Source organism: Mesoplodon mirus (assembly GCF_964341445.2).
Source record: "Mesoplodon mirus genome assembly, chromosome: 2".
In the NCBI taxonomy this organism is placed as follows: Eukaryota; Metazoa; Chordata; class Mammalia; order Artiodactyla; family Ziphiidae; genus Mesoplodon; species Mesoplodon mirus.
This window is the reverse complement of record NC_138977.1, coordinates 93,073,792-93,099,388: the sequence shown is the minus strand read 5'-3', so window position 1 is coordinate 93,099,388 and position 25,597 is coordinate 93,073,792. Positions and strand designations below refer to the sequence as shown.

The 25,597-nt window shown below is 39.4% G+C and overlaps 1 protein-coding gene across 3 annotated transcripts in view; it reads left to right on the top strand.

The window, feature by feature from the left end:
- The first annotated feature begins 5,127 nt into the window (after positions 1-5,127).
- LOC309793050 (uncharacterized protein) overlaps positions 5,128-25,597 on the top strand; it is a 55,952-nt gene continuing 35,482 nt past the window's right edge. For 2 of the 3 annotated variants that reach the window (XR_014291857.1, XM_082603212.1), the window contains exons 1-3: positions 5,128-5,292; positions 9,687-9,735; positions 12,397-12,471. Coding sequence is in view for 2 of the 3 variants with exons in the window: in XM_082603212.1 (XP_082459338.1) it covers positions 5,171-5,292; positions 9,687-9,735; positions 12,397-12,471 (246 nt within the window). In the remaining variant the exon portion in view is untranslated. Of the gene's footprint in view, positions 5,293-9,686; positions 9,736-12,396; positions 12,472-19,320; positions 19,660-25,597 lie in introns of those variants that run through there. The other variant, XM_082603213.1, reaches the window with a different exon arrangement.

The window sequence follows — 25,597 nt, the reverse complement described above, 5'->3', positions numbered from 1 at the left end:
TGCACACGGGTTTTCTCTAGTTGTGGCGAGCGGGGGCTGCTCTTCTCTGTGGTGTGCGGGCTTCTCATTGTGGTGGCTTCTCTTGTTGGGGAGCACGGGCTCTAGGGCACATGGGCTTCAGTAGTTGTGGCACTCAGGCTCAGTAGTTGTGGCTCGCGGGCTCTAGAGTGCAGGCTCAGTAGTTGCGGCACATGGGCTTAGTTACTCTGTGGCATGTGAGATCTTCCTGGATCAGGGCTCAAACCCATGTCCCCTGCATTGGCAGGTGGATTCTTAAACACTGAGCCACCAGGGAAGTCCCTAGTTTCAATATTTTAATGTTTTAAAATCACATTTCTTTTGGGGGAATTCCCTGGTGGTCCAGTGGTTAGGACATGGAGCTTTCAATAAGGTGGCCTGGGTTCAATCCCTGGTCGGGGAACTAAGATCCTGTAAGCCGTGCAGCGCGGCCAAAAGAAAATCATATTTCTTTCAATAAATAATAAGCAAGGGGATGTATCATTTCAAGATGTTGTATTTGTTCAGAATACTTTCATGCCTATCCTATGATTATACTGATTACACATGGCATGTTCAGATAAAGAAACTGAGGCATGAAAGACCAGTCAGATAACCTCCTTTAAGTATATATAGCTAATGAGGATCTTTTGGAGGGGGTCAGAAAAATCACAGTTTTCTCTTTCATCTTTCTCTACTTGGTAGTGATAAGAAGGTGTTCACTCTCTTGAGGTCAGTCCAGTCTATGGAGGAGATTTGGGGGGCAGAAATGTTACCATTTGTAACTACTTTTTATTCAGCAGCTACTGAGTGCCCAGCTGTGTGCAAATACTTTACACGTTGTCTCATTAATCTTTATAATGGTCCTCTTTGTTTACAGATAGGAAACTGAGACCCAGGCTGATTACAAAACTTGCTGAAGCGCACACAACTTATACCTGCAGGAACTGGTCTCTCTGATTTGAAAGCTCAGACTCTTTCCACATGTAGCTTCCTTCAGGGCATGGTTTGGTAGCTTAGTGGAACTGAAGGAAAATGGGTGATTACAATACTGTGTGATCAGGACTGTGGTAGGGTTACAGTGTAGTGTTATGAGGGCCGGTGCGAGGGGAACCTGAGAGACTACTTGGAGGAAGTCATCTAATCAGAGACCTGATGGGACAGTAGGAGCTAGCCAGGGAAGAAAGGGCCAAAGAGCATTTCAGGCTGAGTGGGCCAAGAGACATTCCTGTACTTGGGGGAATTCAGAGTAACTGAGCAACGGCCATGGCAGAAGATGGAGAGGTGGGCTTGGCAAAAAGGGTAGAGGCTAAAGAGGAAGGCGAGGGTCGGCGGGTGGAAGGGAGGGAACTATAAAGAGCCTTGAAAGTCTACTGAGGGGGTTAGGAGTTTATCCTCAGGCCAGTAGGGAACGATTTAAGGGTTTTTAGCAAGAGAGGGACACATGTAAAAATTTGCATTGTATAAAGACTATTCTGGTAACTTCGGGGAGAATGGATCTGTGAGGGGCTGGAATGGGGGAGAAGTCGAGAATGATTCTCAGATCTCTTTCTCGGACAAGTGAACAGAGTGGTGCCATTCACTGAGACAGGGATCAGCCTCAGGAAAAAAGTCTATTACATTATCTAGGCGAGTAATCTGATTCATTAGAACCGATTTTGCACAAAAATTCAGTGTATGTTTAGAACTAACTGGATAGACCTATGTTCATAACCATTATCTACATCAGGTTCAGAATCAGGTTCAATCTTAAGAGATTTGGGTATCCTTGTACTCATCCCCGTATCCTCTCCCATTTAAAAAAATCTTGATGGTGTACATGGCTTTTTTAAAACATTAAATTGAATTATAGAAGCAACAGTGAATTTCATACATTTACTGTTTCAGGCAAGTTTCTTTATAAAAAGGAAATACCAACGTGGGATTTAAAAAAAATGTATTATATCATCAGATTTGCAATTTTTCTAGGTAGTGGTAACTACTAAAAATGCACAAGATTGAAGGAGTAGTGGAATTATACAATACAATTTTCAAAACAGGTATGGTTGCATGATATGGAAAAAGTTGCCCAATGTACTATGCTTGCTTACTGATTCCTTCCTCTAATATTTATGATCTTTAGAAAATGTTACTGTTGGTTGTTCTGGGCATTCTGTAGAACATACAATATTAAAAATAATAAAATTATAGAGCTGGAAAGAAGTTTAGATAATTCAGTTCTCTCATTTTACAGTTGAGGATAATGGGCATCAGAAAGTTCCTACAGTTGAGGAATCTGGGCAAAAGAAAATCCACTTCTGGGCTTCCCTGGTGGTGCAGTGGTTGAGAGTCCGCCTGCCGATGCAGGGGACACGGGTTCGTGCCCCGGTCTGGGAAGATCCCACATGCCGTGGAGCGGTTGGGCCCATGAGCCATGGCCACTGAGCTTGCGTGTCCGGAGCCTGTGCTCCGCAATGGGAGAGGCCTCGACAGCGAGAGGCCCGCGTACCGCAAAAAAAAAAAAGAAAATCCACTTCTTTGGTGGTGGAATGAAATCACTATGTATCCTTGGACGCTCATACAGGAAAGGAAACTGATAACTTCAGTCTTCATGTTCTTTCATTGTAATGAAAAGTGGGAAAAAATACAGTTTTGTGGAGAGGATTTGTATTGTTTCTTAAATACATCATTGGGTCTTAACATTTATTTTTAGATGGAATGAAACTTCTCCACAGCTGTTTTGGGAAAATATAATACAGATCAACTTCCCATTAAAGGTGCCAATAGCATATATGTATATAGGATATTGGCTTGTAAAATATGAAAATGGAAACCAACTAATAAAGGCTATAGTGTGCCAAAGAAATTGTTACCATTAAACATTTGTAGAGCTTAGAGTATTTGCAAAATATCTGTCATTTGCATAACCACAATTTCCCCACATTCTAACAATGAAATTTCTTCTTCTTGAAATTTCTTCTTGAAAGTTAATAAAAATATAAAGCACTTTTAAGAGCTATGTATTTCATGTACACTTAACATCATACATTCTAAACAGTTCATACTACTGTTATGGCAAAAGAGAATAAAAATTTATATTTCTATCAGGGACAAAATGAAGTAGGTGAAAAAGTTTAGTGAAATAGACTTCTGACAGATAAAACATTGTTTCTAACATGTTCAGCAACTGATCTGAGGCAACATAAAACTACAAATTAAATATTTAATTCTTCACTATTGGAAATGATAAAGCATAGTAGAAATTCCTCAATAAATGCAATGTAATATTTAGTGTATCAGATGCATCAAATATGGTACAGTCTAGAGTCTGCGTGTGAGATAATAGAAAATATATATATTGGTCTATGGTCTATGTCCCTGGTTCCTGACATAGTGCTCCCCAAACCTTTGTAAATTCTCAAGTGGCAAGAGCACTAGAAGCATCTTTTGTTCTATTGCAGTGACTCTGAGTGGGCTTCTGGTCACCAGAAAGACCACGCCATACTTAGAAGCTTGAAATTTTCAGGCCTGCTCCCCATTTCTCCAGAGAGGGCAGAGGGGATGGAAATGGAGTTAATAACTGATCGTGCCTACGTGAGGAAGCCTCCGTAATCCCAGTGGTACCCTTTGGAGAGCTTCCAGCCCAATGAATACATTCACCTTTGGAGGGGTGATGTACCCCAGCTCCACGGGGATGGGGGTTTCGACGGTGGCACCCTTTCAGACTATGTATGTTTTCATCTGGCTGTTCATCTGTATCCCTTACTTATCCTTTAACAAACTGATAAACATCAGTAAGTTTTTCCCTGAGTTCTGTAAGCTATTCTAGCAAATAATCGAATCAAAGGGGAAGTGGTGGTGGGAAATCAGACCGAAGTTGTGGGTAACCTGGGGACCTGCTACTTGGGATTGGTATCTGAAGTAGAGTGGGAGCAGTCTTGTAGGACTGAGCCCTTAACCTCTGGGATCTGACACTGTCTCCAGGTAGATAGTGTTAGATTTGAGTTAAATTGTGGGGTACCCAGCTGGTGCGGTAGGGAATTGCTTGGTGTGGGAAAAACCTCCATATACTTGGTGACCAGAGGTGAAGTGTTTTGTGTGAGTAGCAAGGGAGAAACACAGAAGGAAGACACAGCAGGAGAACTGTAGGTTAATTCCAATGCACTGTTTCTCTCCTAGGACCCTCCACTCTTGAGGGTCTCTGAAAAGACAATGTAAACTTGGTATTTTTTCTCTCCAAGAAAACATAAAAAGGCAACCTTCTTCTACATCTGTATTTTCTCCCAACTGAACATTGCTGTAGAGAGATTCCATATATTACTGGCATAATTCCGTTTGAGGCCTTTGTAATGGAAGGAACCTGTTACATGGCAGGTGTCTGACGAAATTGCAGGTGTTTGACGAAATTGTAAGTACTTGAAAACAACCAAAGTGCATTTAACTTCGTTTCCCAGGAAACTTAAAGCAAACGGGGCTATTCTGTTGTTAAGTTGCCCCACCCAAACGGGTAATCACATAAATCGGCCTAGTAAAAGACCTCCTAGGGCCCTTTAAGCCGTCAGTACCATCTACACTACAGCCAGTCTCTTGGCTTTCAATGCCCAAGTTCCCTCAAGTTCTGCTTGTGGCTATTTAAAGCCCGTCCTTACAGTTTTTGCCAAGAAGGTCCAGATGCAGCAGGTCTCACGATGTTTCAGTAAACGAGTTTGACCGGGGGGCGGGAGGTGGATTTGCGGTCCTCTTCTCAGAGGGGCTCGCCGCGGGGAAGCTCCACGCCCAGCGCGGGACAGGGCGTCTTCTGGATCCGAGCTCAGGGCGCGCATCGAGAGGCAAGAACTCGTTTGCAGAAAGAAGCATCCGCGTAGGTGACAGCGTTTCTCAACCTTGCCCTCGAGGGCGCCTCCCTCCAGATCGCTACCCCGAGGGTCTCCCTCCCCTTCGCTGAATTTATTTTAAAGTCATGTATTATTCTAAGAACGCACGCATATGTTACACTTACTTCCACAGCTTAGCCTCATTAGTTTCAATATAAAAATAAAAGTTCACTTTTCCCCACCTCCACGCACCCATTTCCGTTCCTGCCGCAGCGGAAGGTTTGCGTGCCCTCCCCGGACCCCGCCCCTCGCCGCCTCCCTGTAGGGAGCGAAGCTCACGGCGTCCAGGGGAAGGGGAGGCCAAAGGCTCTCCCGTGGCCATGGCCGGGCTTCCGAGCCCCGCCGACTCCTCCCGACCGCGCCCGGCGGGGGCTAGGGGAAGGCTCCTGCGGGCGGCCCGGATCCTGGCGCACGTCTGCGGACTCACCCAGAGCAAGAAAAGGTAACAGCCGCCCAGGGGCCTGTCCGCAGCGGCCAGGGCCTCCTCTCCCGCGAGGGGTTCCCTTGGTGTGCTTATTCCCAAAAGCCGCCGAGCCGAGGCGAGCCAGCCACCTCACAGCGAGGCCCGCCCCCTCCTCGAATTCGCTGGCATTCCTTCCCTCTCCTGGGAACCGAGTCTAGTCGCCACTGACCCATCCCACTTTCTTTAGTCATCTGTGAATAAGAGATGTAAATTTGGTTTCCAAAACTAGGAGAGAGAACGAGAGGAAGAGTCTAAATTTTCTCTGTATTAGCTTCTGGAGAATGCAAGAACCAGAGAATTAGCCCCTGGGACTTTAAGTGTTGCTCCAAACTCTGCTGCTTGAGGAAGACTGGTTTCATGATTGGGGTCACGCAGCATAGGTGAGAGAGGGGTTTTGTTTGTTTGTTTGTTTTTGCGGTACACGGGCCTCTCACTGCTGTGGCTTCTCCCTTTGTGGAGCCACAGGCTCCGGACGCGCAGGCCCAGCGGCCATGGCTCACGGGCCCAGCCGCTCCGCGGCATGTGAGATCTTCCCGGACCGGGGCACGAACCCTTGTTCCCTGCATCGGCAGGCGGACTCTCAACCACTGCGCCACCAGGGAAGCCCGGGGGGGGGGGGTGTTTTTGGTTTTGTTTTTCCTATCACACTCTAAATGAAGACCATTTACTGAGCATCTCCCACAGAAGTAAAAAGCAGCTGATGTGGGACTTCCCTGGTGGCACAGTGGTTAAGAATCCGCCTGCCAATTCAGGGGACACGGGTTGGAGCCCTGGTCTGGGAAGATCCCACGTGCCGCGGAGCAACTAAGGCCGTGCACCACAACTACTGAACCTGCTCTCTGGAGCCTGCGAGCCACAACTACTGAGCGCATGTGCCACAACTACTGAAGCCCGTGTGCCTAGAGCCAGTGCTCCGCAACAAGAGAAGCCACTGCAATGAGAAGCCCGCGCACCGCAACGAAGAGTAGCCCCCGCTCACCACAACTAGAGAAAGCCCGCATGCGCCCAGCAATGAAGACCCAATGCAGCCAAAAATAAATGAATAAAGACATAAATTATTTCCAAAAAAAGCAGCTGATATTGAGATAGCACCATTCCCACTCTTTAAAGATAAACAGAAAAGGTTATATCCTTGCTTGATTTTGAACTTGGGGAAAATGTCAGATAAAATGGATATGTTTATCTAGGCAGTCACCTAAATGTGAAATCTTTAGATTGCCCTTAAGTAATCTCTCCTGGGTGTGCAGCTGTGTAGGGCGTTTGGATTACACCTGGGCAGTGAGACGCCCAGTGTGGGCATCTCTGAAGACACAATAGCAACAATAACATATTTATTGAGCATGTGCTATGTGTGATTCTAAGCATATGAAGTAGCTGATGTCGTTAGTCCCATTTTACAGACGAGCAAACGGAAACACTGGGTTTTTCAGGTGGGTAGGTGACCTCATTCTCCAGCTGCTATGAGTATAGGCTGCCAACAGCTCACAGTTGTACCTTCTCTCAAGAACTGCCCTTGCTGATGGAAGCTGCCTTTCCAGAACATGCCCAGGTGGTTACACCCCAAGGCTTTCAGGTGTGGTCTGTAGCTAAAGGATGATTGCTAGGAGGGCTCCTTCCTGCTCCAGGGGGAACCAGTTGGCAGTGTCATTCCTGCTCCACAGTTGCTTGTGGGATCAGGCTGGGGTGGACTACAGCGGCACCCACATCTTTGCTTTGCTTCTTCCCTTTCCCTGTCTTGCACGCCCCATTTCCTTATAGTTTTCACCTGAGAACCTCAGATCACTAGCATAAGCATCCCCATCTCAGGCTTCTGTGAAACCCAACCTAAGACAGCTACTGTGCTCTACAGGCATACCTCAGGTTCGGTTCCAGACCACCGCAATAAATCGAATGTCACAATGAAGTGATTCACATGAATTTTTTTTTGTTTCCCAGTGCATGTAAGAGTTATGTTTACACTATACTGTTGTCTATTAAGTGTGCAATAACGTTATATCTAAAAAATGTACATACCTTAATTTAAAAGTACTTTATTGCTAAAAAATGCTAACCATCATCTGAGCCTTCAGTAAGTCGTGATCTTTTAGCTGATACACTTGCTCAATGCAGGGTTGACACAAGCCTTCAATTTATAAAAGCATAACAAAATGCAGTGTCTGCGATGCACAATAAAATGAGGTATGCCTGTACTGGATTGTGAAGTTTTCAGAGTTTTATTTTTAATTCCCTAGAGATAATTCTGTGGAAAGACACCCCACTAGTTTCGAACGTATTTCAGATGAGTTTTTCCTCTGGTTAACACAATGAAATACATTAAGGAAGCTATGCTGCTAAAATACTACTTTATTTGCGTAAAGGAAATAATAGAATGGCTTCTTTTAGATGCCGTTTGGCCAAGAAAACACTATTTCTACCAGGGATGGAGATAGCCAGAGTAGGTGATAGATAAGTATTTATTCATTAATTTCTTGATTGATGAAACTGATTATGAGAAGGAAACATGTTAATACTGTTTTTAACAGCTTTTTGGAGGTATAATTGATATAATGAAGGTGCATATTTTGATAATATGTGTATACCGATAAACCATCACCACAATCAAAATAGTGAAAATATGCGTCACTCCCCAAAGTTTCTTCAGCCCCTTTCTGGCTCCAGGCAACTGCTGCTTTTTGTTTTAGTAACATAAGGTTGAAAAAGGTCCTGAGCTTCAGGTGTTCAGTAGTTGGGCATGCCTGAGCACAAGGCATGCAAGGATTTCCGTGGGGTAAGAACATGAGTGAAGTTGAAGTAACTGGGGCCAGGCTGCCATCTGCTTATTGGAAAGGAGATGGATACAAAGCTGGATGCTGATGACAACTTTGGCATCCAAGGCACAGATTCCGTAGCATGTGGCAAATTCTTTATGAGGTTCAGGCAAACTTTGGGATTGGGACAGCCTGGGGTTTTGTTACAGGTTAAAAGAGGCTCCGTGAGGGAGTGATGCCATCTTTGAAATGCACAACCAAAGTAAAAACATACAAACAAAACTCCCCACCCAGACTCAGAACTCCCAGGCTGACCCTGGAAAAGGAATCTCCTGGGTGGTGGGGCATGGTTGGCGGGGGGAGTTGGACAGCTGATTTCTGTCCTTCCAGTTCATTGTCCTCTTGGTTCTCTTATTAGCAGCTCCTGGATACAGGAGACATACTTTCCCATTTTAACCCTTTGGCTCAAGCTTGCTACCTCGTGGTCCAGCTCAGACATGATTAGAGTGTTCTGAGGCACTGCTGAAGGCTCTGGCAGAAGCAGCAGAGAGATAACACAGTGAGAGCCATAGTTCTAGAAAATCTGGCATTTAGAACCTAGTTTTCTCATCTTTGCTTTATGGTCCTTTCTCCCATGCCTGGAAATCCCCTTCCTTGACTCCACAAAGTTCCAGCCAAACCCAGTTCACAGCTAGCTCCTTCCTCCTCTCACTTCTTTGCTCCTTTCTGGAATTCTTAGAGCACAACAACGGATGGTTAGCTTCATAATCTAGCCCTTGATCTCAGTGGTCTAGATCTCAATGGTGTAGGTCATTGCTGTCCAACAGAAATATAATAATGTGAACAATGTAATTTTAAATTTCCAGTGGCCAAATTTTTAAAAAAAGAGGAGGGGACAAACAGGTGAAATTATTTTTTAATAATATATTTTCAACTCAGTATTTCCAAAATATGATAATTTCAGCAAGTAATCTATATAAAAATTATAATGAGATATTTTACATCCTGTTTTATACTAAGTCTTTGAAGTCCAGTGAATACTTGCAGCACATCTCACTTTGTATGAGCCATATTTACGTATTGCACATTACAAGTCTAGATATAACATCATGGCCTGGATCCAAAATTAAGTGTTCTGCGGGGAAGAGAGGAAGAATATGAGTTTTCTTTTGGACACACTGAGTTTGGGGTACTGGTAAGCATTCTTGTGGACAGGACAATAAGCTTTTGGAAATGCAATTCTAGAACAGCAAGACAGCATCTTTTTTTTTTTTTTTTTTTTTTTTTTTTTTTTTTTTGCGGTACGTGGGCCTCGCGCTGTTGTGGCCTCTCCCGTTGCGGAGCACAGGCTCTGGACGCGCAGGCTCAACAGCCATGGCTCACGGGCCCAGCCGCTCCGCGGCATGTGGGATCTTCCCGGACCGGGGCACGAACCCGTGTCCCCTGCATCGGCAGGCGGGCTCTCAACCACTGCACCACCAGGGAAGCCCAAGACAGCATCTTTCAGCTTCATTTGTCAGAGCAACATATACACCTCCACATTAAGTTCCCAATTTCATCTTGTTTTTTGAATCTATACCTTAGAGTTTTTCCCCACATCCTAACTTGCACGTTAAACTACTCCAGTCAGTTCGTCTCCACGTTAGCTGGTTTTCCTGCACGTTTTCTCTATCAAGTAAGTACTTATCATATACATTTTCTGTATATTTATATCGTCTCTCCTTCAGGTACCTTGAAAAGAGTTGAGCAAAAGGATGGGCACTGTTTTACTTGAACATAAAGAACCGTTCGGCTAATGAACTTTTATTCAGCATGAGCAATTATCCTAAATATAACTTGGTTAGTATTTTTTAACTGCATCCTAATTAATAGCTATCTAGTTTTAAGAATAGCAAAACCTGTAATGTCTTAATTTTTTTTTCTAATTGTAAAAGCAACAAATGATAATGATATCACTCTGAAGGTTTAAAAAAGGGTGACATTACTCAGTATTTAAAAGATACAAAGAAATGGACACTTTTATCCATTGATGGTGGGAATGTAAATTTCTACAAGGATTTTGGAGGGCAATTTGGCAATTTTATTATAATTCAAAATGTGCATACCTCTGTCTCTGCAACTCCAGTTTTAGAAATTTATGCCATGGGAATAATAGGATAAGTGCACAAATTTGTGTGTGCAGGAATGTTGATTCTATTATTGTGTTTTTATTTAAAAAAAGGAAACAACTTATATTTCAACAGCTGTTTATTGGGCACTGTAGTAGGTATGGGGCTACAACATTTAATCAGACATAGACGGTCCCTTATGGTTTAGGAAAGAAGATAGTCAACTAGACATTCATTGAGTGCAGTGTTGACTGATAGATTGTGGTTGAAATGCATCTGAGGGGAGCTGAACCCAGACTTGGGAGGAAGTGAAAAGCTTCTTAAGTGATGTCTAAACTGGGTTCTGAGGGGTAATTGATAAATTATATAATGGAGTACAATGCAGCTATTAAAAGTAACTGTGTACATGTGGAAAGAAGTAAATAGTATATCACTGAAGAAAAAAAAATCAAGCCAAAAAACAGAATAGTATAATTTTATTTTTATAAAATTATGTATGTTTCTTTAGTGTGCAGATAAGTATATATGTAAATATATATTCATATACACACACAGAAACAGACACAGAGCTCTAGAATGCATCAAAATATAACTATGGTTGGTAGGATTTCAATAGATTTTCAGTTTTAAATGTAAATATATTATTTTCATAATCAGAAAAAAATTGAGCTATTTTTAAAAATTTGAAATAAAAGTAATACAGGTTAAGTGTAGGAAATTTGGGTTTTAAAAAGATGAAGAAGAAAATAAAAATGACTAAAAATTCTATACCCAGGGTGACAGATCATCAATTATGACATTCTGGTATATTTCCCTCCATTCTTCATATGCATGTGAATATATTAGCTCTTTTCATAATGATATGTGTTTTGTAGGCCAGCTTTAAATTTTAATATATTCCGTATTAAAAGTAATTTGAACTTATATGTATTCTATCTATCACAGAGTAAAAGTTAATTCCCCAAATTACAGTTTATTATGCTTAGTAGAGTTAAATTCTTATATATATTTGGGGAATATATTGACATCAAATGAAACAACTCCCTTGCCTCTGTTTTTAATTTGGCACAATTAAATTGTTATATGTTAATCCTATCAGTAATTTCTTCTTGTTGCTGGCATTTGTATGAGTACATTATGGGTAAAAATTCACTTTTCATGAGCACAGATGAATAATATTACTAGATCCCATTATAACAGTGCCAGCCATGATGGGAGTGTGTCACACTGTGCAGTGTAGTTTCCAGCGTAGGCAGGAGATGTAGTGAAGCACAGTTCCTTGATTTAAGGATTATGTGTTGCATCATCTCTGCTATATCGCTTGGGTAGACTGTGGTAGTGTTGTCATTCATTCCATTTTAAAAATAGCTACTACAAACCAGAAGAATTAAGTCAGCATATTCCCTGTGTCATTGACAGGCATGTTAAACGGCCAGAGAGTTTCTTCCTTATATAGGAAGTCAAAAAATATAATATGAGTTAATGGATGTAAAGTACTTGAAACAGTGCCTGATACATAATAAATGCTCAATAAATTGTTATTATTACTATTAATAAGAACAAACAAGCTATCAGAATACGTCTAGGAGTATCTTAGATCTATATTCAGTTTCTCATCATTGCCCATGGGATATGAAGAGTAAATTGATATCAAGATTTGGCTGGAGGTCATGCTTTTTCATGTTGATGCCTAAGACCTGGAATAAAAAGTTAAGGAAAGACGCTGTATTGGGATAAATAAACTTAACTAAACTGAGTTGTATTTCACCTTAGAGTGTAGCCCTCAGTCAGTAACACTGTTTTGAAACTGAATTCCCTAGATAAAAAGGAAACAGTTACTCTTGATACATTTGTGTAGGTTCATGGAGTCTGTTTGGTGAATGTGATCTCTATTCAACTGAGCTGACATGAGAGTAAGTTACATTCATGGGGTGACTTGTAACAAGCAAACAACTCTCAACTTGCTATAACGGTCCTGTTAGTTAGAATCAAACTCGTCTATCAATAACATGACCAGTGAATTCCATGCTTGGTGCTTTAGTTGTTTTAAGTAAATTTGTTTCTTAAAGTTATTTCAACAAAGTTTATGTGCAAAGTTAGAAGTCACTATTACATAAATATAACACTGTATGTTACCCAGGCTATAAATGCTTTCCAAATTTTTAGAAGAAGTTGTATCCTTGGGGACAAGTGGGATGCATTCAATGTAAATACATTTTGTTTTACAGAGCAAAGAATTTGGAAAGCTGAAAACATTGTTGTTCATTCAGCCTAAGCAAAGAAGCCAAGAAAATCTCAGAGAGGTAAAGAAGTTAAAAAAGTTTTTTTTTCGGATAATGATTATTCCAATGTTATTAATAGTGCTTTTCTTCTATAATTTTAAGCGAATACAGGTTAACACTATGAAAACATCATGCCAAATTATTTTTCTTACACATCTACTCTCCTAATCCTTGCCTTAATCTTACGGTTTTAAAAAACAAAATGGGATTAAATAAAAATGGTTGTAATATTTATATTTTCTTTTGGTCTAGTGAAGCAATCTTTCATTTATTTCATATATGAAAAGAAATACTGATCATTGAGTTCCTACTGTGTGTTATGTTTGAGGTATGTGTTTAAGATAAATCATTGTTTTTGAATATAAATAAATTTATTTAAGCCTATTAAAATGTTTTCTGTAATTTTAATTTACTATTCTTTGAACAAACTTCAAAGCAATCCATTATATAGCTATGAATTTCTGTTCCTAAGATATTAGGTGGACCTTCTCTACTTCTATTAAAATTTTAATATACTTAGGTAAATTGGATTTACATTTGTTGTTTTTTAGCCTCTAAAGGATGTTTTGTAAACCAGCTCTAAAGTAAAAAGAGATATTGATTTTAAACATTTTAAGGTATAAAGCATTTCAGAGTATCCTAAAAAATAAAGTGCTATATTACATGTATTCATCATCTTTGGCATCAGATGTTTCTAAAAGTCACTGTTTTCTGTGCCTATGACATTGTCTTGAATCCACCTATATCATTTTAGTCCAGGAGATTCCAACACTGGTATCATAGCCATGTAAGTTCTTGTAATAACGAACTGAAATCCTTGTCTGGTTACAGACAGTCCTCGACTTAGCAGTGAATTTACAATTTGGAAAAAGGAGTATAAACAAACATGATTTAAGTTCAATTTATCTTTCTTACAGAATCTAATTTAAATACAGAATTGTGTTCCTGAAGGTGTAAAAATAGATATTTACCCACTCTTTATGAATCATAGGCGTACTATGAGAGATTTTACTTTGGAAAACTTGGACATTCAGATTGCATGGATGAATAGTAATAACTGGATACAGCTGATTTGCTTTTATTTTGGGCTTCAGTTACCTGGGATTGAGACCCATTTATTTCAAATTACTGTGTTTAGCTGAAGCTAAAAAAATTTTTAACTTTTTATGTTGATAATTTTAGGCTTACAGAAGAATTGCAGAGATAGTACAGATAATTCTGGTATACTCTCTACCCAGTCTCCCCAGATGTTAACATCTGATGTAGCCATGGAACAATGACCAAAACTAAGAAATTAAGATTGGTTCAACAAATACTGTAAATTAAACTACAGACTATTTAGATTTCCCCAGTGCTTCCACTGTCTTTTTCTGTTCCAGGATTCAAGTCAGGAGACTACAGTGCTTTTAGTTTTCATGTCTCCTTACTCTCCTTCAATCTGTGACAGTTCCTCATTTTTTTCCATATCTCTCATTACATTGACAGTTTTGAGGTGTACTGGTTAGATGTTTTGTAGAATGTCCTTCAGTTTGTGTTTACTTTTTTTTCTCATGATCAGACTGAAGTTATAGATTTTGGGTGCATGACATTAATGTCTTATTACTGGTGATGTTATCCTTGATCAGTTGGCTAAGGTAGTATCTGCCAGGATTCTCCATGGAAAGTTACCATTTCCCTTTTCCATATTCTGTCCTTTGGAAGTGAGTTACTAAGTCCAGCCCAGTTCAGGGGAATTAAGGTCCATCTTCTGGAGGGAGGAATATTTAAGAAATTGTAGACATATGTTAAACCTCCACAGTTATTAATAAATATTTTATGGGAGATACTTGGAGGCAATGTGGATACCCTGTTTCTCTCACTAATTTTAGCATTCATCAGTGGATCTTCCCTGCAGCAGTTATTACTTTGGTACTCTAGTGGTGATGCTCGGTTTTCCTCATTCTTTTTGCATTTATAATTCTTCTGAAAGGAAGAATTGCCTCTTTTCATTTATTCATTCATTCATTTGCTTGTGTATTTATATCAGATGGTCTCATAGATATTTATTGCCATATGGATATTTATTTTATTCTTTGGGTTATAATTCTTTATTATCATTGTTTATTATATTGCTTAAATTATTCCAGCTCTGGGTATCAGGACCTCTTAAGCGTGGCTCATGTGTCCATTTGACAGACCCATGTCTTTTATTTATTTTATTTTTATTTCATTTATAATAATAATTATTATCACCAACTTACTTTCTGGCACTGTAAGATTCTCCAGGCTTATCTTGTATTTTCTATGCCCTGGCCCAAGAACCAGCCATTCTTTAAGAAGTATAGTTCCTTTTATTGGAGAATGGTATTTAGAAACCAAAACCTGTCCACTAGGTGTTCTTGTTACAACTGGAGAGTCATTACTTCTAGGCCCTCTCAGTGCATAGAGCTGGCAAGTGTTTGTAGTATATTAACCCATTTATCTATATTCATTTCTGTATATATCCATCTGTATATATATTAAAATAAACATTAGTTCAAATGGATGTCTCCAACTTCAGCCTGTTACCATAGGATTTATTCTAGCATTCCTCCTTTGCTTGTTTGAAATGTCTTTCTCCCACAGATACAGACCTGTCATTATCTGTTATACAGTACCATTTGTTGGAGAGACTGTCCTCTCCCCATTGTGCATTCTTGGCACCCTTGTTGAAGATCAGTTGACCATACATGTGTGGATTCATTTCTGGTCTCTCTATTTTGTTCAATTGATCTATATCTGTCTTTATGCCAGTACCATACTGTTTTAATTACTGTAACTTTGTAATATATTTTGAAATCAAGAAGTGTGATATTTCCTGCTTTGTTCTTCTTTCTCAAGATCGTTTTGGCAATTCACTGTCCTTTGTGGTTCCATATGAATTTTAGAATGTTTTTTCTGTTTCTGAAAAAAAGCTGTTGGAAGTTGATAGGGATTGATTGAATCTGTAGATTGTGTAGTATGGACATTTAAACAATATTAAGTCTTCCTATCCATGAACATGAGATGTCTTTCCATTTGTTTGTATCTTCTTTAATTCCTTTCATCAATGTTTTATAGTTTTTAGTGTACAGATCTTTTACCTCCCTAGTTAACTTTATTCCTAAATATCTTCTTTTTGATGCTATTGTGAAGGGGACATCCATTATGACAATGATCTTAGCAATTATTTCACTGATATGACAGAAGCTCAGGCAACAAAAGCAAAAATAGACAAGTGGGACTTGGAACTTCCCTGGCAGCCCAGTGGTTAGGACTCCACGCTTCCATTGCAGGGGGCACGGGTTATCCCTGGTTGGGGAACTAAGAGCCACATGTGGTGCAGTACAGCCAAAAAAAAAACATAGACAAGTGGGACTACATCAAACTAAAAGGCTTCTGCACATCAAAGGAAATAATCAACAAAATAAAAAGGCAACCAATGGAATGAGAGATAATATTTGCAAACCATTTATCTGATAAGGGCTTAATATCCAAAATATGTAAGAAACTGCAACAGCACAATAGCAAAAAAACAAATAACCAGATTAAAAAATGGGCAAAGGAACTAAACAGACATTTCTCCAAAGAAGACATACAAAAAACCAACAGACAAGTGAAAAGATGCTTAAGGTCAGGAAAATGCAAATTAAACCACAATAAGATATCACCTCACACCTGTTAGGATGGCTATTATCAAAAATTCAAAAGACAACAAGTGTTGGCAAGGATGTGGAAAAATTAGAATCCTTGTATACTGTTGGTGGGAATGTAAAATGGTGTAACCACTGTAGAAAACAGTATGGAGCTTCCTCAAAAATTAAAAATAGAACTACTCTATGATCAAACAGTCTCACTTCTGACATTTTTCCAAAAGAATTAAAATCAAGACCTCGAAGAGATATCAACACTCCTGGGTTCATTGCAGCATTATTTGCAATAGCCAAGATGTGGAAATAATCTAAATGTCCATTGACAAATGAGTGGATAAATAAGTTGTAGTATATCTGTCTAGTGAAAAGTTATTTAGCCTTCAAAAGTAATGACAGTTCTGATACACATAATCGTATGGATGACCTTGAGGACATTATGTTAAGTGAAATAAGCCAGTCACAGAATGACAAATACTACATGATTCCACTGACATGAGCTATCTAGAGTAGTCAGACTCAGAAGCAGAGAGTACCACAGTGTTTGCCAGGGGCTGGGGTGAGCAGGTTATGGAGAGTCATTACTTAATAGTTACAGAGTTTCTCTATGGGGTGATGGAAAAGGTTTGGAAACAGTGATGATGGTTGCACAACAGTGTGAATGTAATTAATGCCATTGAAATGCACACTTAAAAATGGTTAAAATGTCGTTAAAAATGTTAAAGATATGGTCATAACATGTAGAAGTTGATACTTAAGGTTTTTTTTTTTTTTTTGCGGTACGCGGGCTTCTCACTGTTGTGGCCTCTCCCATTGTGGAGCACAGGCTCCAGATGCGCAGACTCAGCGGCCATGGCTCACGGGCCCAGCCGCTCCGCGGCATGTGGGATCCTCCCAGACCGGGGCACGAACCCGTGTCCCCTGCATCGCCAGGCGGACTCTCAACCACTGCACCACCAGGGAAGCCTGATACTTAAGGTTTTAAGCACCCTAAAATTTCAAATTTTTTTATCAAATTGCCTTTGCAGAAAACTTACCTAGCAGGTCAGAAAATGAGGCCTTTTAGTTAGTCAAGTGTTTTTTTTTTTTTTTTTTTCTGTACGCGGGCCTCTCACTGTTGTGGCCTCTCCCATTGAGGAGCACAGGCTCCAGACGTGCAGGCTCAGCGGCCATGGCTCACGGGCCCAGCCACTCCGCGGTATGTGGGACCCTCCCGGACCGGGGCACAAACCCGTGTCACCTGTATCAGCAGGCAGACTCTCAACCACTGCGCCACCAGGGAAGCCCCAAGTGTTTTTATAAACAGTAAATTAAGTCTGTACATCATAAACACCAAATTTCAAAAAATTAAAATAAAATATTAACACAAAACTATACTCATTTAGGAATTAAATGGAATTTTAATTAGTAATGAAAAGGGAAATTTAAGGATCATCCTTATAAATATCCTTCAACAGGTGAATGGATAATCAAACTGATATAGCCATACAATGAAATACAACCGAACAATAAAAAGGAACAAACTGTTGATTCATACAAGACACAGATGATCTTAAATGCATTTTGCTAAGCCAGACACAAAAAGTAATGCATTGTATGATTCTATTTATATGATACTGTGGATGGTAAAACTGTAGGGAGAGAAAACAATTAGTGGTTGCCAGGAATTAGGTGTCAAGGAAGGGGTTACCTAAGAGTGGAACTGCTGGGTCGTATGATAATTCTGTAGCTTTTTGAGTAATTGCCATACTGCTTTCCACGGTAGCTGCACCGATTGCATTCCCACCAGCAACGCCCAGGGGTCCCAATGTCTTCACATCCTCATCGATACTTGTTAGTGTCTACTATTACCACTACTATTATTATTACTGCTGTGCTAGTAGGTGTGAAGTGGTGTCTCAGTCTGTGTTTGATTTGCATTTCCCAAGTGACTAAGGTGGTTAAGCATCTTTTCATGTACCATTTCATGGCCGTTTGTATATCTTCTTTGGAGAAACACCTATTCACATTCACTGCCCATTTTAAAATTGGCCTGTTTGTCTTTTAGTTACCGAGTTGGGAGTTCTTTATATATTCTGGGTATTAAACCCTTGTCAAATATGTGACTTGCAAATATTTTCTCCCATTCTATAGGTTGGTTTTCTTTTCATTTTCTTTGATAATGTCCTTTGATGCAAAAAGTTTTAAGTTTGGATAAAGTCCAGTTTATTTTTTCTATTGCTGCTTGTGTGTTATATCTAAGAATCTATTACCAAATCCAAGGTCATGAAGGTTTACCCCTACATTTTCCGGTTTAGTATTTTTGGATCTTATATTTACATCACTGATCCACTTTTTGAGTTAATCTTTGTATATAGTGTGAGGTAGGGGTTATGAACATATCTTTATTTTCAGACCGTTTAGAAATGCAAACATTTTAAAGATTTAGTAGCCACCGCACAGTTCTTTCTCAATGATAGCAGCCACATGCAATATTAATGCATATTAAAACCTAATACTTTGGGGCTTCCCTGGTGGCGCAGTGGTTGAGAGTCCTCCTGCCGATGCGGGGGACGCCGGTTCGTGCCCCGGTCTGGGAGGATCCCACATGCCACGGAGCGGTTGGGCCCGTGAGCCATGGCTGTTGAGCCTGCGCGTCCGGAGCCTGTGCTCCGCAACGGGAGAGGCCGCAACAGTGAGAGGCCCGCGTACCGCAAAAAAAAAAAAAAAAAAAAAAAAAAAAACCTAATACTTTGGAAAAGGAAAAAAAGTCATGCTTGAACTTTTTACCTCAAAGTCTTCCAGTAAAGGATTCCTGGACACCATCAGATTTTACTTTTCTGGTCCTTGGTTTGTCCTAACTGTTGCTGGGCAAGCTAGGTTCTGAAGGATTCCTTACCAACTTCTTCACAGAGGTTGAGGGCCAACACCATGGAACTTCATGAGTACTGGGGAAGACCATCTCCTCACTGTCTCAATGTCTCCTTCCCTTCCGTAGGAAAAGTTTTGCTCTGTTAGGATCATACCAAATTCTCATGAATCCAGATATGGAAGATTTTAATTACCAATGTCTATCACATAAAAAATGGCTGGACCTTGGGGAACACATAAAATCTACTCTTGTTTTGGTTATCAGAAATGTTGAAGGGATCTGAGCTAATTGCAGAGCATCATAATCTTTTTCCTTTAGCTCTTTTCTACGCTATTATTTATTTATTTTCTTTCTTCTTCTTTTTTTTAAAAGCTTCAACTATGTCTAAAGAAGAATAGGTCATTACACAGTTTGCCAAATGAAGTACAGCTTCAACTTTGCCAGACCACAATCTATCAAGAGTGAGTGACACGAAAATATTCCATTTGGGTCTTGGCAATTCCCTAAGAAAAGCAGTGACAGATGGTGAATAGAGTTTAACAAAACTTTGGAGACAAAAGACATGTTACAAATTGAATATTGATCAAAAGAAATGTGTAATAATTTGGGGTTTGTGCTTTGAACTCTGTAATGTAATGATGAATTTCCCAACCAACCTGAAGGAAACTAGAATTGAAAATAGGATGAAGATCAAAACTTATAAGCAAAATTCCAAAACAATAAAAAAATGACTGGACTACTATAACAGTCTACTTATTTGTCTAGAAAGAGGAAAAACATGCCAAATATATTAGATAAGGTACCCTGAATTTTATGATAAAGTTGAAGTTGACATTTGCAATCTGGGGTTACCCAAAATCTTTTGAAAAAGCTCTACATTTTTATATTTCCCCATAATGTAAACCCTGCCATCTCAGTATAGAATATTAACCAAAACAAAACAGAAATCTGCCTTTTCCAGCCCCTCCTCACTTTCTTTTAGTGTATCAGTACAAGGTTTAGATTCTGACAGATATATCTTCATGACATTTGGTTTGCAATTAATATATGGGGCGGGGAAGGGTAGGACATGGGACATCCGTTTTGCTGGTGCAGGAACTGGCAAAACCCACAGGATTCCTTGTTTGGGTGTGGTGGCCTCAGTTTCCTGACTGTGGTGGAGACAAAGTGGTTCTGGGATCTGCCCAGCATTTTCATCAAAGTTATTCCTGTAAGTTTGGCTTAGGAACTATTTCACTAACCTTTCCAAAGATTCTATAAGCTATCTAATACCTGTAGTAAATCCTTTCTTTCTTTAACCCCATCAGAGTGGATTCTTTTGTCTGGAACCCAGAACCCTGCTTAATACAAGATCCATTGTGTATGTGAGTCTTTCTTGGAAAAAGTTAAATAATGTAGTATTAACATGAAGTCTCATTTTAAAAATCATGGATATTTAGAAATTTTAATGGGGAGTTACTTTTATTAAGCACCAGGTCATTCAGTGAAGAGTGATATTAATATTTATTCAAATTTACCCTTTTAAATGGAGAATAAAACCAAAATGAATCAGTGTATCTATAAATAATAATATTCATAGGTTCTTCTTAGAGTTCAATATACATGTATAGCCATATGTATATTAATGAGGACATTTTAGTTTTTGATTGTGAGGGTATTAAGTCTTCCTTTTTCTGTTCCTAACAGAAGTACTCTGATTTCTATATTTGTCAGGTTGGAGCAGTTGTAGCTATATACTAAACAAGAAAACAATGCTGGAGGAAGATGATGATTCGAATCAAATTGTAAATATTCACAAGTGTGTCAAATGCTCCGGAAGTATAAAATTAAATGTTTAAGCCTGAGAAACCTATTTAGTATTGGCATTCCTTCACATCACTCATGTAGGCTATTGAAGAATCATTCCGGAGTTACAGTATAATACAAAAGTAGAGTACAGGCCCATGTGAATATTTTATGGTTTACTGTATGTGTGGCGTTCTTAAATTTTAATGCTGCAGAAGAAATGGGTAGCCCTGAAATCCTTGGGTCAACGAGATATAGAGGAAGCTGGTGATCCAATTAGTATAATGGGCATCTGGCAGCCAAATGATGCACTTCAAAACCTGGCTGGGAATGACTGGCTCTCATCTGCACTTGCACAGTATAACAGAGAGAAAACAGAATGTGGAATCCTCCTGCTCTTTCTGTGATGCTTTAAATCCAATTGAGTGTTGAATTCCAGACTTTTTTCATTAAAGTGCTTGTCCTAAATTTATTAGTTTTCAAATCCACACACCTTCTCCTTCCTTTTCCATCACATACTTATTACTGGCCTCATTCTCATGATTCCTCCGTGCTCCTACTGACTATTCTCCTATTCTTGGTTCATAGAAACTAATCATTATCTTGAGGATATTTCTGTGATGTGGCAGTTACTTCAGGAATTTTTGATATTTTGTTCAAGTCTACAGAGTTTGAGTAGTGGTTTTTAAAAATTGCTATTAACGTAATCGAAAGTCAGGAGTCTTCACATTGTAATCTCGTGATCCTTTGCTCAAAGGCAGTGAAAATAGCATTGTAAAACTTCTCCTTGTATTTTTTCCCTTTTGGAACTAGAATCATAATTCTTTAGGTAACCATCTAGCTTTATTTTAAAATTCCATTCATTTGTATTATTATGCCCTGTATGTTGAGATACAGTCTGCTTGGAGCTTCTTGTGTGCCTAAACTTCTTACTGAATGTGCCAAAATCCCAAGGCTTTGACTGTTCTTTTACCTGGGCCATTTCTCAGATTGTTTATGCAGCTGGCAGTCCTGAGAAAAGTAATGCATTGCTGTTCTTCATGGCACCTGGTTGTCTTCCAGACAAACCAGCTTGTTTACTGCCTGTTATAAAAGCAGCGGATTCCCTATGCACAGGATCCTCCCCTGTGATTCACCCCACTGCATATTCAGGCTCCACTGGGCCCTCCACATTGCCTTGAGGGATTTGGGGACTGGTGCAGCAATACCGATACTCTTGTTACTCCTTTTGCTGCAACTAGTAAAGTCCTTTGTCTCTGACTCAAGAGTCCCATGCCTTCTGTCAGCATCTATGGAACTGTGACAGGCTTAATTATCAGCTTGTATGGTTGTTTTGTTGGGAGTTTTCCTGCTTCTAACTCTCCTTCACAGCATCGAACTTATTGAAGTAGGGCAAAATCCCAATACTTTATAAAATATCTTCCTTTTGAATAATTAAAATCACTGCTATATATTCCATGTTTTTATGTCTATTAAAGTTTACCATGTATTAGTACTAGAGGTAGGTTGTTTCTAGAAATTAAGGGTGGACAAACTGCTATTTCTGGCTAAAGACCTATGAATAGGGGAAATAGCAGATTTTCAAAACTGACCTTGAATATAGTACTTAAAAAAAGTATTGATAAAAGGAATGCCAATCAACACCAAATTTATGTCTCCCAGAAAGTGAAAAATCTGGCTTTACCTCGTGAATTCAGCAGTAGTAGTTTTAAAAAATACCTATATTTTGTGAAGTAGCAGGGCTCATCTAATGAATTAATTTGTAGGGAGACCTTCTGTTCTGTGGTTGTGTGACACCCCTATTTTGCCTGTTCATAAATCTACTCAGTATATATTCATTGAGTGTCTACGTTCTGAGCCAAGCACCGTTCTAGGCTCTGATGCTACAGCTGGACAAGTTGGCTAGGGTCCCTGCTTCAAGGTCTTTACCAGAAGAGGATGATAATTGCTTCTTAATAAAAAGTAAAATTCTTTACAGATGAAGTTGACAGGATTTTGTTAGCCAATAATGACTTCAAACTTCTATTTTACAGAAGAGATGTTTTTAATATTCTTTCTACTCAGATTTGAAGCTGAAAGTATGATTCTAAGACAAGGATACATACCCTTAGAACACTACTTGCTTCTTGCTGGACATTTAAAGGTCATGTCAAGTAATACAAGCACAAACAAAAATACCAACTCTGAAATTTTAAGTGAGTTTGAAGAAGGTGACTTCATAGGGGTAACTACTATCTTAATTTCTCAGTCTCTCATTATAATATTTTAGATTAAATTTTTTAGTAAAAAAGTTATGTGTCATTGCATTAAAATAATTAACATAGTATGCTATAGTATTGTCCTTGAGTACTAAATTATTTCAGTAATTGAAGTACTTAGAAAAAACATGTTTCCTTAACATTGTAGAGCCAATATATAGCCTGTTATATAGTTTATCAATGTACAGGACACACAAGAAAATTCACAAATGATTGCTATATGAATGAATGACAAGTTAAATGAATAAGTTACAAACCATGTAGCTTGGGATGCAGGGTGGTATTAAAAAATAGAGAAATTATACCAAAACATTTATTGATTCAAGGAGCTCTTTTTGATTCTTTAAAGAAATTTATGCTTCCAAAAGATTTTATGCAAAAGGGATAAGATTTAGGCTAAGAAAAGACGCTTGTATGTAATGGTAAAACTTGCTTCATTTCTATATTTGGTCAAGGGCAGATTGGATTTAGAGATCCTTGAATCCAAAAGTCCCTAAGTGTAGAGATCTTGGGAGGTGAGAGCAGTTGCTGGGATTGAGGTCAGATACCACATTGGAAACAATGCTAAAGAGTCTGGACTTAATTGTACAGGCAGTGGAGCTCACTGAGGGTTTTTAATTAGGGAGGGAGATGGATCAGATTAACATTTAGATAGATGACTGGTAAGATGATGTGGGGCTGTATTATCAGAGAAGGGACAGCATGGAATTGGAGAACAGTTGGGATATCAGTGAGCAGACCCTGGACCAAGGCACTGATCGTGGGGAAACTAATTAGGAGATGAATTCAAGATATTTTATTGGTAACATTCAATGAGAAGGGCAGAGAAGAAATAAATCAAACCTGATTTTTCCATGGCATTCCCACTGTTAAATTAATTATGAATCATCATCGGTGAGTAAAAAATTTCTTGATAGGTTGAGCAGTGGTTAAGGGTTGGCCAGCCTGGGCCTGAATGGACCTTCTAGTGCTGGAGGCTCTTTGGAGGCACTCTTAGAACCTGATGATCCTCCGTGGACTCCAAGATCTTCCCCAGGATCAGCGACTGGTAGTGTTAGATGGAGCCTCACAAGTCAGCCACACAGAGCCTTTCACTTTACACCTTAGTGAATGGAGAACCAGGGTGGTTCACTGAATTGCTCACGTTGACACAGGTAGTGGCAGAAATGGGAGCAGAATCCTGAATTCAGTGCTCTGGTCACTCTGCCATGCTGCCCCAACTGTGTGCAGATTAAATAGAGCCATTGTTTTTTCAACTAAAGAGAGGAAACCTGGAGATCATCTGTACTGGTGTTTCTCAGCCAAAATCTCTACTAGTCAGCGTTTTCCAGAGAAACAGAACCAATAGAATATATTATATAGATATGTATAAGAGGAGATTTATTATAGGAATTGGCTCATACTTACATGGAGGCCGAGAAGTCCTATAATCTGCCGTCTGCAAACTGGAGGACTAGGAAAGCCAGTGGTGGAATATGGTCCGAGTCCAGAGGCCTGAGAACCAGGGGGACCAATGGTGTAAGTCCCAGCTGGATTCCAAAGGCCTGAGAATCAAAAGGCCAGTGTTATGAGGCCCAGTCCAAGTCTGAAGGCCTGGGAACTAGGAATGCCAATGTCCAAGGCAGGAGAAGAGGGATATTCCAGCTCAAGCAAAGAGATTTAAAATTCTTGCCACTCCCCTTTCTCTAGGATAATCCCACCTTGATTCTTTACTGCTAAATCTTTTCAATATTATAATCATTAAAGTGTTACAGTTTTTGTATACAGTTACACTAACATCATCCCCCCTAACTGAGCATCATGGATGCAGGTCAGCATCTCCACCCCAAGTTTGCTGTCTTCAGAACAAAGCACCCTCTTTTCTTAGTAGTAAAGTATTGAGTGGAGCTAGGATATAGCCTTGTGCACGTTTGTAGATCATGCTGTTGTTTTAGCACATAAATATTCCAAACTAAGAACTCATTCAGCTGGGCTTCTGTTTTTATAATGTAGTTTGGGGGCTACAAATTAATCCTGCTGGGGCTGATAGATCATGTGAAAGTCTAGGCCAGTCGTTACTTATTAATCCTATAAGCTCAAGTTTTATTTAAAAAATCATTTGCTTACAATGATGCATACTTATAATTTCACATGTTCCCAGAGTTTCATTGTAAAAATAATGTCAGAAATTATTCTACAAAATATGCATTTGTTTTTATTTTTCAGGAAATTTGCCTTTTAATGAATGCAAATTGACCTACTTCAATTTTATGTAGAACAGGTGTAAAACTTCTAGTAATAAGTAAAGAAGTATTTGATGATATTCATAAAAATGATTAATGTTTTTTTGAGTTTTTTGTTTAACATCTTTATTGGAGTATAATTGCTTTACAATGGTGGGTTAGTTTCTGCTTTATAACAAAGTAAATCAGCTATACATATACATATATCCCTATATCTCCTCCCTCTTGCATTTCCCTCCCACCCTCCCTAGCCCACCCCTCTAGGTGGTCACAAAGCACTGAGCTGATCTCCTTGTGCTATGTGGCTGCTTCCCACTAGCTATCTATTTTGCATTTGGTAGTATATATAAGTCCATGCCACTCTCTCACTTCGTCCCAGTTTAC